At 47.0% G+C, this 16,210-nt stretch overlaps 1 protein-coding gene across 1 annotated transcript in view; it reads right to left on the bottom strand.

Annotated features, from left to right (window-relative positions):
* Window positions 1-7,014: 7,014 nt before the first annotated feature.
* mepceb (methylphosphate capping enzyme b) overlaps window positions 7,015-16,210 on the bottom strand; it is a 53,559-nt gene continuing 44,363 nt past the window's right edge. Inside the window, exon 5 of the mRNA XM_064940886.1 lies at window positions 7,015-7,944. Coding sequence (XP_064796958.1) covers window positions 7,892-7,944 — 53 coding nt within the window. The 3' untranslated portion in view covers window positions 7,015-7,891. The remainder of the gene's footprint in view (window positions 7,945-16,210) is intronic.

Raw genomic sequence — 16,210 nt, 5'->3', positions numbered from 1 at the left:
TGAATACTTATTGACTCAAGACATTTCAGCTTTTCATTTTTAATTGGAAGAAAAACATTCCACTTTAACATTATGGGGTTCTGTGTGTAGGCTAGTGAGGGGAAACAATCTATTTAATACATTTTAAATTCAGGCTAAGAATGTGGAAAAGGTCAAGGCACTGTGTATACATGAACAAACATATATTCACCCTCGAAATGAGATTTTCATTGATTTGAGTCAAAAGCAGAAAGTGTCTTGATGGAGAAAGTCTGCATGTTGTTTTAATTACCATAGTAGTTCAAATGAGAACAGGCTATGAAACATGTCTCAGTCACCATAGTAACGTATTGTTTTGTAACATGAGTAGTTTATAGAACAGTTTGATTAAGTGTGCCTTGAATTCTAAATAAATCAGTGTCACCAGTAAAGCACCCCCACACCTCCTCCTCCATGCTTCACGGTGGGAACTACACATGCGGAGATCATCTGTTCACCTACTCTGCGTCTCACAAAGACACGGCGGTTGGAACCAAAAATCTCAAATTTGGACTCATCAGACCAAAGGACAGATTTCCACCAGTCTAATGTCCATTGCTCGTGTTTCTTGGCCCAAGCAAGTCTCTTCTTATTGGTGTCCTTTAGTAGTGGTTTCTTTACAGCAATTCAACCATGAAGGTTGAATTGAAGGAACTCAATTCACGACAAACTGTAATTCCAATTAAACAATTCAAAATAGCATCTATTTTTAATGACATCTCAATAAACTGATACTTAGAAGCTATTTGTAGAATAAAATAAAAAACACATCTTCTGAATTTATTTAACTAGGTAAGTCAGTTTAGTACAAATTCTTATTTACAATGACGGCCTACCAAAAGGGCTCCTGCGGGGATGGGGGCTGTGATTAAAAATACATGAAATAAGAATATGGGACAAAACACACATCACGACAAGAGAGACAACACTACATAAAGAGACTGAAGATGACAACATAGCATGGCAGCAACACCACATGACGACAACATGGTACAAACATGCTTGGGCACAGACAACAGCACACAGGGCAAGAAGGTAGAGACAACAGCACACAGGGCAAGAAGGTAGAGACAACAGCACACAGGGCAAGAAGGTAGAGACAACAGCAAGAAGGTAGAGACAACAGCAAGAAGGTAGAGACAACAGCAAGAAGGTAGAGACAACAGCAAGAAGGTAGAGACAACAGCAAGAAGGTAGAGACAACAGCACACAGGGCAAGAAGGTAGAGACAACAGCAAGAAGGTAGAGACAACAGCAAGAAGGTAGAGACAACAGCAAGAAGGTAGAGACAACAGCAAGAAGGTAGAGACAACAGCACACAGGGCAAGAAGGTAGAGACAACAGCAAGAAGGTAGAGACAACAGCAAGAAGGTAGAGACAACAGCAAGAAGGTAGAGACAACAGCAAGAAGGTAGAGACAACAGCAAGAAGGTAGAGACAACAGCACACAGGGCAAGAAGGTAGAGACAACAGCAAGAAGGTAGAGACAACAGCAAGAAGGTAGAGACAACAGCAAGAAGGTAGAGACAACAGCAAGAAGGTAGAGACAACAGCACACAGGGCAAGAAGGTAGAGACAACAGCACACAGGGCAAGAAGGTAGAGACAACAGCACACAGGGCAAGAAGGTAGAGACAACAGCAAGAAGGTAGAGACAACAGCACACAGGGCAAGAAGGTAGAGACAACAGCAAGAAGGTAGAGACAACAGCACACAGGGCAAGAAGGTAGAGACAACAGGAAGAAGGTAGAGACAACAGCAAGAAGGTAGAGACAACAGCAAGAAGATAGAGACAACAGCACAGAGGGCAAGAAGGTAGAGACAACAGCAAGAAGGTAGAGACAACAGCACACAGGGCAAGAAGGTAAGGACAACAGCACACAGGGCAAGAAGGTAGAGACAACAGCAAGAAGGTAGAGACAACAGCAACCAATTTGTAAGTCGCTCTGGATAAGAGCATCTGCTAAATGACTTAAATGTAAATGTAAGAAGGTAGAGACAACAGCACACAGGGCAAGAAGGTAGAGACAACAGCAAGAAGGTAGAGACAACAGCACAAAGGGGAAGAAGGTAGAGACAACAGCAAGAAGGTAGAGACAACAGCAAGAAGGTAGAGACAACAGCACACAGGGCAAGAAGGTAGAGACAACAGCAAGAAGGTAGAGACAACAGCACACAGTGCAAGAAGGTAGAGACAACAGCAAGAAGGTAGAGACAACAGCACAAAGGGGAAGAAGGTAGAGACAACAGCAAGATGGTAGAGACAACAGCAAGAAGGTAGAGACAACGGCACACAGGGCAAGAAGGTAGAGACAACAGCAATAAGGTAGAGACAACAGCACACAGGGCAAGAAGGTAGAGACAACAGCACACAGGGCAAGAAGGTAGAGACAACAGCAAGAAGGTAGAGACAACAGCACACAGGGCAAGAAGGTAGAGACAACAGCACACAGGGCAAGAAGGTAGAGACAACAGCACACAGGGCAAGAAGGTAGAGACAACAGCACACAGGGCAAGAAGGTAGAGACAACAGCACACAGGGCAAGAAGGTAGAGACAACAGCACACAGGGCAAGAAGGTAGAGACAACAGCAAGAAGGTAGAGACAACAGCACACAGGGCAAGAAGGTAGAGACAACAGCACACAGGGCAAGAAGGTAGAGACAACAGCAAGAAGGTAGAGACAACAGCACACAGGGCAAGAAGGTAGAGACAACAGCACACAGGGCAAGAAGGTAGAGACAACAGCACACAGGGCAAGAAGGTAGAGACAACAGCACACAGGGCAAGAAGGTAGAGACAACAGCAAGAAGGTAGAGACAACAGCACACAGGGCAAGAAGGTAGAGACAACAGCAAGAAGGTAGAGACAACAGCACACAGGGCAAGAAGGTAGAGACAACAGCACACAGGGCAAGAAGGTAGAGACAACAGCACACAGGGCAAGAAGGTAGAGACAACAGCACACAGGGCAAGAAGGTAGAGACAACAGCAAGAAGGTAGAGACAACAGCAAGAAGGTAGAGACAACAGCACACAGGGCAAGAAGGTAGAGACAACAGCAAGAAGGTAGAGACAACAGTACACAGGGCAAGAAGGTAGAGACAACAGCAAGAAGGTAGAGACAACAGCACACAGGGCAAGAAGGTAGAGACAACAGCAAGGAGGTAGAGACAACAGCACACAGGGCAAGAAGGTAGAGACAACAGCAAGAAGGTAGAGACAATAGCACACAGGGCAAGAAGGTAGAGACAACAGCAAGAAGGTAGAGACAACAGCACACAGGGCAAGAAGGTAGAGACAACAGCAAGAAGGTAGAGACAACAGCAAGAAGGTAGAGACAACAGCACACAGGGCAAGAAGGTAGAGACAACAGCAAGAAGGTAGAGACAACAGCAAGAAGGTAGAGACAACAGCACACAGGGCAAGAAGGTAGAGACAACAGCACACAGGGCAAGAAGGTAGAGACAACAGCACACAGGGCAAGAAGGTAGAGACAACAGCAAGAAGGTAGAGACAACAGCAAGAAGGTAGAGACAACAGCAAGAAGGTAGAGACAACAGCACACAGGGAAAGAAGGTAGAGACAACAGCACACAGGGCAAGAAGGTAGAGACAACAGCACACAGGGCAAGAAGGTAGAGACAACAGCAAGAAGGTAGAGACAACAGCACACAGGGCAAGAAGGTAGAGACAACAGCAAGAAGGTAGAGACAACAGCAAGAACGTAGAGACAACAGCACACAGGGCAAGAAGGTAGAGACAACAGCACACAGGGCAAGAAGGTAGAGACAACAGCAAGAAGGTAGAGACAACAGCAAGAAGGTAGAGACAACAGCAAGAAGATAGAGACAACAGCACAGAGGGCAAGAAGGTAGAGACAACAGCACACAGGGCAAGAAGGTAGAGACAACAGCACACAGGGCAAGAAGGTAGAGACAACAGCAAGAAGGTAGAGACAACAGCAAGAAGGTAGAGACAACAGCACACAGGGCAAGAAGGTAGAGACAACAGCAAGAAGGTAGAGACAACAGCACACAGGGCAAGAAGGTAGAGACAACAGCACACAGGGCAAGAAGGTAGAGACAACAGCACACAGGGCAAGAAGGTAGAGACAACAGCAAGAAGGTAGAGACAACAGCAAGAAGGTAGAGACAACAGCACACAGGGGAAGAAGGTAGAGACAACATCAAGAAGGTAGAGACAACAGCAAGAAGGTAGAGACAACAGCAAGAAGGTAGAGACAACAGCAAGAAGGTAGAGACAACAGCAAGAAGGTAGAGACAACAGCACAAAGGGGAAGAAGGTAGAGACAACAGCAAGAAGGTAGAGACAACAGCACAAAGGGGAAGGTAGAGACAACAGCAAGAAGGTAGAGACAACAGCACAAAGGGGAAGAAGGTAGAGACAACAGCAAGAAGGTAGAGACAACAGCAAGAAGGTAGAGACAACAGCACACAGGGCAAGAAGGTAGAGACAACAGCAAGAAGGTAGAGACAACAGCAAGAAGGTAAAGACAACAGCACACAGGGCAAGAAGGTAGACACAACAGCACACAGGGCAAGAAGGTAGAGACCCAGGGATGTGTGCGCTTTGGGGACCTTTAACAGAATGGGACTGGCAGAACGGGTGTTGTATGTGGAGGATGAGGGCTGCAGTAGATATCTCAGATAGAGGGGAGTGAACGGGTGTTGTATGTGGAGGATGAGGGCTACAGTAGGTATCTCAGACAGGGGGGAGTGAACGGGTGCTGTATGTGGAGGATGAGGGCTGCAGTAGATATCTCAGATAGAGGGGAGTGAACGGGTGTTGTATGTGTAGGATGAGGGCTGCAGTAGGTATCTCAGAGGGGAGTGAACGGGTGTTGTATGTGTAGGATGAGGGCTGCAGTAGGTATCTCAGAGGGGAGTGAACGGGTGTTGTATGTGGAGGATGAGGGCTGCAGTAGGTATCTCAGATAGAGGGGAGTGAACGGGTGTTGTATGTGGAGGATGAGGGCTGCAGTAGATATCTCAGATAGGGGGGAGTGAACGGGTGTTGTATGTGGAGGATGAGGGCTGCAGTAGATATCTCAGATAGGGGGGAGTGAACGGGTGTTGTATGTGGAGGATGAGGGCTGCAGTAGATATCTCAGATAGAGGGAAGTGAACGGGTGTTGTGTGTGAAGGATGAGGGCTGCAGTAGATATCTCAGATAGGGAGGGGTGAGGCCTAAGAGGGTTTTATAAATAAGCATCAACCAGGGGGTCTTGCGACCGGTATACAGAGAGATGACCAGTTTACAGAGGAGTATAGAGTGCAGTGATGTGTCCTATAAGGAGCATTGGTGGCAAATCTGATGGCCGAATGGTAAAGAACATCTAGCCACTAGAGAGCACCCTTATATTCAGATCACTTCCTGTGCGGCAGGTAGCCTAGAGGTTGGGCCAGTAACCGAAAGGTTGCTGGTTCAAATCCCCAAGACACTTAAACCTAATTGCTCCTGAAGGTCGCTTTGGAGAAGAACGTCTGCGAAATGACTAAAACAATTAATAAAAAATAACTACCTATCAGTTTGAATGATAGAGGGCTTCCACCATTTTAAAGTAGTCAACTGGGTGGAGATTCCTATGGGTTGTAGCCTCAATGACGCTGCCCATGCTGTCACAGAAGCTATAATGGAACAGGAATAAAGATGAGTCCTCTAGCCATCTCTACGGTTTGAACTCACCCAGTCTATTGTACGCTGCCAGCCTGCCACTAGTCAACGCTGCTTGGTAGATAGTAGGTCTACTGATAGACAGCCAGACCACGGCCAGATCAAAACAAACTGTTGTTTCAAACTACCGCTTTATTGCATCATAATAACAAACAAACCAATGAGAAACACACAGCTAACTAGCACCACCATGCCCCGACGCCGAGCTCCCCGCCGCTGCCCTGGGGTTAGTCGCAGGAGGAGGGGCGGCCGGAGGAGATGCTAGTTCATCGTTACCAAACTCAATGGACACCAAGGGGTGCACGTTTTGATTTTTGCCCTCTACTAGAACTAGTACCACACAGCTGATTGAAATGATCAAAGCTTGGGGCCCTGAGTAGAAGACTGGGCCTTGTAGTTCACCTTCATGTCCAGCAGGAGAAGTAGAAGACTGGGCCTTGTAGTTCACCGTCATGTCCAGCAGGAGAAGTAGAAGACTGGGCCTTGTAGTTCACCGTCATGTCCAGCAGGGGAAGTAGAAGACTGGGCCTTGTAGTTCACCTTCATGTCCAGCAGGGGAAGTAGAAGACTGGGCCTTGTAGTTCACCTTCATGTCCAGCAGGGGAAGTAGAAGACTGGGCCTTGTAGTTCACCGTCATGTCCAGCAGGGGAAGTAGAAGACTGGGCCTTGTAGTTCACCGTCATGTCCAGCAGGGGAAGTAGAAGACTGGGCCTTGTAGTTCACCTTCATGTCCAGCAGGGGAAGTAGAAGACTGGGCCTTGTAGTTCACCTTCATGTCCAGCAGGGGAAGTAGAAGACTGGGCCTTGTAGTTCACCGTCATGTCCAGCAGGGGAAGTAGAAGACTGGGCCTTGTAGTTCACCGTCATGTCCAGCAGGGGAAGTAGAAGACTGGGCCTTGTAGTTCACCGTCATGTCCAGCAGGGGAAGTAGAAGACTGGGCCTTGTAGTTCACCGTCATGTCCAGCAGGGGAAGTAGAAGACTGGGCCTTGTAGTTCACCTTCATGTCCAGCAGGGGGGAGTAGAAGACTGGGCCTTGTAGTTCACCTTCATGTCCAGCAGGGGAAGTAGAATTCCACTGAGTGATGAGATGGAGGTAAAGCCTGCGGTTGGAGGAAACTAAAGAGGAACTGGTCTATATCAGCTAGGGGTTCAGACCCAGATGAAGTCTAGTCCAGACTAACTAGTATGTTCATTGGAGATTCTCCATTTCATTAGTTTTTTTAGTTCTGGACGAGGCATAATCTGGGTCCGTTAAACTGGTACCGAGAGTTCTTTACAACAGGTCTGACACACACACTGGATCAGAAGAAGACAGTTTATTGTAGCAGGTTACTGTTTAAAACATGGATGAGTCTGGAAGGAAATGACCTCATTAGGCAGGGAGGAAGTCCCACCTCTCAGAACACACACTAGGAAGAACACTTTTATAAAGAAACATCAGCTTGTTAATGACACACACACACACACACACACACAATTACAAACTCCCTCATACACACACACACACACACACACATTACAACCTCCCTCATACACACAGAAACACACACACACACACAATTACAACCTCCCTCATACACACAGAAACACACACACACACAATTACAACCTCCCTCATACACACAGAAACACACACACACACACACACACTTACAACCTCCCTCATACACACAGAAACACACACACATATATATAATAACATGCCTCCGCGTACACACACTGGAGAAGAACTGGCAGACACACACTCAGGCCCCGCTTGGCTCCTTGTGGTTCTAGTTTCTACTTCCTCCTCCAGGCTCCCTGTTCATTCAGTGGGGTTGAATCAGAGAGGGTGAAACTGGCTCTGCAGAGGGCTCAACCAGGACGCCACGTCTCAGTAGACAGTAGACTGAGGGGAGAGAGATAGGAGGGTCCACCGGCCGTGAACTGTGTGGTTTACAAGTCTCTAGTTCAGTCTGTTAATAGTTTGGTCAGTCAGTCTGGCTGACTAACTAATCATTGATTAATAGTTTTGTCAGTCTGCCTGACTGATCAATCAGTTATGAGTCATTAGAAGCTCCTCTCATCCAATCACGGTTTGAGCGTTCCACCAATCATACCAGCTGGGCGGTTGTTTCCATGGAGCAGCGGTCCACTTCCTGCGGTGCTTCGGCACTCACGTGTCATATCTTGACCCAGTCACTTCCTGGGGGCGGGGCCTTTGTGGAACAGGTAGATTGGCCTCTGGAATCCTGGGACACACACACAGTTAACACAAGTGCACAGACAGACAAACACACACACACTGTTAGCACACACACACACACCACACACACACACACACACTGTTAGCACACACACACTGTTAGCACACGCACACACACACACACACACACACGGTTAACACACACACAGACTGTTAACACACTGTTAACACACACACACACACACACACTGTTAACACACACACACACACACACACACACACACACACACACACACACACACACACACACACACACACACACACACTGTTAACACATTCCCACACTGTTAACGCACCCACACACTGTTAACGCCCCCACACACTGTTAACACACACACACACACACACACACACACACACACACACACACACACACTGTCAACACACACACACACACACACAGTCAACACACACACAAGGTTTACACACTGTTAACACATACACACACTGTTAACACATACACACACTGTTAACACACACACACACACACACACACACACACACACACACTATTAACACACACACACACACTATTAACACATACACACACACACACACACACTATTAACACACACACACACAGTTACCTGTATCAGTCAGTAGTCTGTAACAGGTGAAGCCCACAGTAGAGGTGAGGTAACAACACACACACACACACACAGTTACCTGTATCAGTCAGTAGTCTGTAACAGGTGAAGCCCACAGTAGAGGTGAGGTAACAACACACACACACACACACACAGTTACCTGTATCAGTCAGTAGTCTGTAACAGGTGAAGCCCACAGTAGAGGTGAGGTAACAACACACACACACACACACAGTTACCTGTATCAGTCAGTAGTCTGTAACAGGTGAAGCCCACAGTAGAGGTGAGGTAACAACACACACACACACACACACAGTTACCTGTATCAGTCAGTAGTCTGTAACAGGTGAAGCCCACAGTAGAGGTGAGGTAACAACACACACACACACACACACAGTTACCTGTATCAGTCAGTAGTCTGTAACAGGTGAAGCCCACAGTAGAGGTGAGGTAACAACACACACACACACACACAGTTACCTGTATCAGTCAGTAGTCTGTAACAGGTGAAGCCCACAGTAGAGGTGAGGTAACAACACACACACACACACACACAGTTACCTGTATCAGTCAGTAGTCTGTAACAGGTGAAGCCCACAGTAGAGGTGAGGTAACAACACACACACACACACACACAGTTACCTGTATCAGTCAGTAGTCTGTAACAGGTGAAGCCCACAGTAGAGGTGAGGTAACAACACACACACACACACACAGTTACCTGTATCAGTCAGTAGTCTGTAACAGGTGAAGCCCACAGTAGAGGTGAGGTAACAACACACACACACACACACAGTTACCTGTATCAGTCAGTAGTCTGTAACAGGTGAAGCCCACAGTAGAGGTGAGGTAACAACACACACACACACACACACAGTTACCTGTATCAGTCAGTAGTCTGTAACAGGTGAAGCCCACAGTAGAGGTGAGGTAACAACACACACACACACACACACAGTTACCTGTATCAGTCAGTAGTCTGTAACAGGTGAAGCCCACAGTAGAGGTGAGGTAACAACACACACACACACACACACAGTTACCTGTATCAGTCAGTAGTCTGTAACAGGTGAAGCCCACAGTAGAGGTGAGGTAACAACACACACACACACACACAGTTACCTGTATCAGTCAGTAGTCTGTAACAGGTGAAGCCCACAGTTAGAGGTGAGGTAACAACACACACACACACACACAGTTACCTGTATCAGTCAGTAGTCTGTAACAGGTGAAGCCCACAGTAGAGGTGAGGTAACAACACACACACACACACACAGTTACCTGTATCAGTCAGTAGTCTGTAACAGGTGAAGCCCACAGTAGAGGTGAGGTAACAACACACACACACACACACACACAGTTACCTGTATCAGTCAGTAGTCTGTAACAGGTGAAGCCCACAGTAGAGGTGAGGTAACAACACACACACACACACAGTTACCTGTATCAGTCAGTAGTCTGTAACAGGTGAAGCCCACAGTAGAGGTGAGGTAACAACACACACACACACACACAGTTACCTGTATCAGTCAGTAGTCTGTAACAGGTGAAGCCCACAGTAGAGGTGAGGTAACAACACACACACACACACAGTTACCTGTATCAGTCAGTAGTCTGTAACAGGTGAAGCCCACAGTAGAGGTGAGGTAACAACACACACACACACACACAGTTACCTGTATCAGTCAGTAGTCTGTAACAGGTGAAGCCCACAGTAGAGGTGAGGTAACAACACACACACACACACACACACAGTTACCTGTATCAGTCAGTAGTCTGTAACAGGTGAAGCCCACAGTAGAGGTGAGGTAACAACACACACACACACACACAGTTACCTGTATCAGTCAGTAGTCTGTAACAGGTGAAGCCCACAGTAGAGGTGAGGTAACAACACACACACACACACACAGTTACCTGTATCAGTCAGTAGTCTGTAACAGGTGAAGCCCACAGTAGAGGTGAGGTAACAACACACACACACACACACAGTTACCTGTATCAGTCAGTAGTCTGTAACAGGTGAAGCCCACAGTAGAGGTGAGGTAACAACACACACACACACACACAGTTACCTGTATCAGTCAGTAGTCTGTAACAGGTGAAGCCCACAGTAGAGGTGAGGTAACAACACACACACACACACACACAGTTACCTGTATCAGTCAGTAGTCTGTAACAGGTGAAGCCCACAGTAGAGGTGAGGTAACAACACACACACACACACACAGTTACCTGTATCAGTCAGTAGTCTGTAACAGGTGAAGCCCACAGTAGAGGTGAGGTAACAACACACACACACACACACAGTTACCTGTATCAGTCAGTAGTCTGTAACAGGTGAAGCCCACAGTAGAGGTGAGGTAACAACACACACACACACACACACAGTTACCTGTATCAGTCAGTAGTCTGTAACAGGTGAAGCCCACAGTAGAGGTGAGGTAACAACACACACACACACACACACAGTTACCTGTATCAGTCAGTAGTCTGTAACAGGTGAAGCCCACAGTAGAGGTGAGGTAACAACACACACACACACACAGTTACTGTAACAGGTGAAGCCCACAGTACTGTATCAGTCAGTAGTCTGTAACAGGTGAAGCCCACAGTAGAGGTGAGGTAACAACACACACACACACACACAGTTACCTGTATCAGTCAGTAGTCTGTAACAGGTGAAGCCCACAGTAGAGGTGAGGTAACAACACACACACACACACAGTTACCTGTATCAGTCAGTAGTCTGTAACAGGTGAAGCCCACAGTAGAGGTGAGGTAACAACACACACACACACACACAGTTACCTGTATCAGTCAGTAGTCTGTAACAGGTGAAGCCCACAGTAGAGGTGAGGTAACAACACACACACACACACACACACAGTTACCTGTATCAGTCAGTAGTCTGTAACAGGTGAAGCCCACAGTAGAGGTGAGGTAACAACACACACACACACACACACACAGTTACCTGTATCAGTCAGTAGTCTGTAACAGGTGAAGCCCACAGTAGAGGTGAGGTAACAACACACACACACACACACACAGTTACCTGTATCAGTCAGTAGTCTGTAACAGGTGAAGCCCACAGTAGAAGCCCACAGTAGAGGTGAGGTAACAACACACACACACACACACACACAGTTACCTGTATCAGTCAGTAGTCTGTAACAGGTGAAGCCCACAGTAGAGGTGAGGTAACAACACACACACACACACACACACAGTTACCTGTATCAGTCAGTAGTCTGTAACAGGTGAAGCCCACAGTAGAGGTGAGGTAACAACACACACACACACACACAGTTACCTGTATCAGTCAGTAGTCTGTAACAGGTGAAGCCCACAGTAGAGGTGAGGTAACAACACACACACACACACAGTTACCTGTATCAGTCAGTAGTCTGTAACAGGTGAAGCCCACAGTAGAGGTGAGGTAACAACACACACACACACACACAGTTACCTGTATCAGTCAGTAGTCTGTAACAGGTGAAGCCCACAGTAGAGGTGAGGTAACAACACACACACACACACACAGTTACCTGTATCAGTCAGTAGTCTGTAACAGGTGAAGCCCACAGTAGAGGTGAGGTAACAACACACACACACACACACAGTTACCTGTATCAGTCAGTAGTCTGTAACAGGTGAAGCCCACAGTAGAGGTGAGGTAACAACACACACACACACACAGTTACCTGTATCAGTCAGTAGTCTGTAACAGGTGAAGCCCACAGTAGAGGTGAGGTAACAACACACACACACACACACAGTTACCTGTATCAGTCAGTAGTCTGTAACAGGTGAAGCCCACAGTAGAGGTGAGGTAACAACACACACACACACACACAGTTACCTGTATCAGTCAGTAGTCTGTAACAGGTGAAGCCCACAGTAGAGGTGAGGTAACAACACACACACACACACACACAGTTACCTGTATCAGTCAGTAGTCTGTAACAGGTGAAGCCCACAGTAGAGGTGAGGTAACAACACACACACACACACACAGTTACCTGTATCAGTCAGTAGTCTGTAACAGGTGAAGCCCACAGTAGAGGTGAGGTAACAACACACACACACACACACAGTTACCTGTATCAGTCAGTAGTCTGTAACAGGTGAAGCCCACAGTAGAGGTGAGGTAACAACACACACACACACACACACAGTTACCTGTATCAGTCAGTAGTCTGTAACAGGTGAAGCCCACAGTAGAGGTGAGGTAACAACACACACACACACACACACAGTTACCTGTATCAGTCAGTAGTCTGTAACAGGTGAAGCCCACAGTAGAGGTGAGGTAACAACACACACACACACACACACACAGTTACCTGTATCAGTCAGTAGTCTGTAACAGGTGAAGCCCACAGTAGAGGTGAGGTAACAACACACACACACACACACAGTTACCTGTATCAGTCAGTAGTCTGTAACAGGTGAAGCCCACAGTAGAGGTGAGGTAACAACACACACACACACACACACAGTTACCTGTATCAGTCAGTAGTCTGTAACAGGTGAAGCCCACAGTAGAGGTGAGGTAACAACACACACACACACACACAGTTACCTGTATCAGTCAGTAGTCTGTAACAGGTGAAGCCCACAGTAGAGGTGAGGTAACAACACACACACACACACACACAGTTACCTGTATCAGTCAGTAGTCTGTAACAGGTGAAGCCCACAGTAGAGGTGAGGTAACAACACACACACACACACACACAGTTACCTGTATCAGTCAGTAGTCTGTAACAGGTGAAGCCCACAGTAGAGGTGAGGTAACAACACACACACACACACACAGTTACCTGTATCAGTCAGTAGTCTGTAACAGGTGAAGCCCACAGTAGAGGTGAGGTAACAACACACACACACACACACACACAGTTACCTGTATCAGTCAGTAGTCTGTAACAGGTGAAGCCCACAGTAGAGGTGAGGTAACAACACACACACACACACACACAGTTACCTGTATCAGTCAGTAGTCTGTAACAGGTGAAGCCCACAGTAGAGGTGAGGTAACAACACACACACACACACACACAGTTACCTGTATCAGTCAGTAGTCTGTAACAGGTGAAGCCCACAGTAGAGGTGAGGTAACAACACACACACACACACACAGTTACCTGTATCAGTCAGTAGTCTGTAACAGGTGAAGCCCACAGTAGAGGTGAGGTAACAACACACACACACACACACACAGTTACCTGTATCAGTCAGTAGTCTGTAACAGGTGAAGCCCACAGTAGAGGTGAGGTAACAACACACACACACACACACACACAGTTACCTGTATCAGTCAGTAGTCTGTAACAGGTGAAGCCCACAGTAGAGGTGAGGTAACAACACACACACACACACACACACAGTTACCTGTATCAGTCAGTAGTCTGTAACAGGTGAAGCCCACAGTAGAGGTGAGGTAACAACACACACACACACACACACAGTTACCTGTATCAGTCAGTAGTCTGTAACAGGTGAAGCCCACAGTAGAGGTGAGGTAACAACACACACACACACACAGTTACCTGTATCAGTCAGTAGTCTGTAACAGGTGAAGCCCACAGTAGAGGTGAGGTAACAACACACACACACACACACACAGTTACCTGTATCAGTCAGTAGTCTGTAACAGGTGAAGCCCACAGTAGAGGTGAGGTAACAACACACACACACACCTGTACAGTAGTCTGTAACAGTTACCTGTATCAGTCAGTAGTCTGTAACAGGTGAAGCCCACAGTAGAGGTGAGGTAACAACACACACACACACACACAGTTACCTGTATCAGTCAGTAGTCTGTAACAGGTGAAGCCCACAGTAGAGGTGAGGTAACAACACACACACACACACACACAGTTACCTGTATCAGTCAGTAGTCTGTAACAGGTGAAGCCCACAGTAGAGGTGAGGTAACAACACACACACACACACACACAGTTACCTGTATCAGTCAGTAGTCTGTAACAGGTGAAGCCCACAGTAGAGGTGAGGTAACAACACACACACACACACACAGTTACCTGTATCAGTCAGTAGTCTGTAACAGGTGAAGCCCACAGTAGAGGTGAGGTAACAACACACACACACACACAGTTACCTGTATCAGTCAGTAGTCTGTAACAGGTGAAGCCCACAGTAGAGGTGAGGTAACAACACACACACACACACACAGTTACCTGTATCAGTCAGTAGTCTGTAACAGGTGAAGCCCACAGTAGAGGTGAGGTAACAACACACACACACACACACACAGTTACCTGTATCAGTCAGTAGTCTGTAACAGGTGAAGCCCACAGTAGAGGTGAGGTAACAACACACACACACACACATCAGTTACCTGTATCAGTCAGTAGTCTGTAACAGGTGAAGCCCACAGTAGAGGTGAGGTAACAACACACACACACACACACAGTTACCTGTATCAGTCAGTAGTCTGTAACAGGTGAAGCCCACAGTAGAGGTGAGGTAACAACACACACACACACACACACACAGTTACCTGTATCAGTCAGTAGTCTGTAACAGGTGAAGCCCACAGTAGAGGTGAGGTAACAACACACACACACACACACACAGTTACCTGTATCAGTCAGTAGTCTGTAACAGGTGAAGCCCACAGTAGAGGTGAGGTAACAACACACACACACACACACAGTTACCTGTATCAGTCAGTAGTCTGTAACAGGTGAAGCCCACAGTAGAGGTGAGGTAACAACACACACACACACACACAGTTACCTGTATCAGTCAGTAGTCTGTAACAGGTGAAGCCCACAGTAGAGGTGAGGTAACAACACACACACACACACACAGTTACCTGTATCAGTCAGTAGTCTGTAACAGGTGAAGCCCACAGTAGAGGTGAGGTAACAACACACACACACACACACACACAGTTACCTGTATCAGTCAGTAGTCTGTAACAGGTGAAGCCCACAGTAGAGGTGAGGTAACAACACACACACACACACACAGTTACCTGTATCAGTCAGTAGTCTGTAACAGGTGAAGCCCACAGTAGAGGTGAGGTAACAACACACACACACACACACACACAGTTACCTGTATCAGTCAGTAGTCTGTAACAGGTGAAGCCCACAGTAGAGGTGAGGTAACAACACACACACACACCTGTATCAGTCACAGTTACCTGTATCAGTCAGTAGTCTGTAACAGGTGAAGCCCACAGTAGAGGTGAGGTAACAACACACACACACACACACAGTTACCTGTATCAGTCAGTAGTCTGTAACAGGTGAAGCCCACAGTAGAGGTGAGGTAACAACACACACACACACACACAGTTACCTGTATCAGTCAGTAGTCTGTAACAGGTGAAGCCCACAGTAGAGGTGAGGTAACAACACACACACACACACACAGTTACCTGTATCAGTCAGTAGTCTGTAACAGGTGAAGCCCACAGTAGAGGTGAGGTAACAACACACACACACACACACAGTTACCTGTATCAGTCAGTAGTCTGTAACAGGTGAAGCCCACAGTAGAGGTGAGGTAACAACACACACACACACACACAGTTACCTGTATCAGTCAGTAGTCTGTAACAGGTGAAGCCCACAGTAGAGGTGAGGTAACAACACACACACACACACACAGTTACACACACAG

The sequence above is a fragment of the Oncorhynchus masou genome, chromosome 27, assembly GCF_036934945.1.
Source record: "Oncorhynchus masou masou isolate Uvic2021 chromosome 27, UVic_Omas_1.1, whole genome shotgun sequence".
NCBI classification, from domain to species: domain Eukaryota; kingdom Metazoa; phylum Chordata; class Actinopteri; order Salmoniformes; family Salmonidae; genus Oncorhynchus; species Oncorhynchus masou.
Note: the sequence above shows the minus strand (reverse complement) of the source record. Positions and strands in the feature narration are given on the sequence as shown.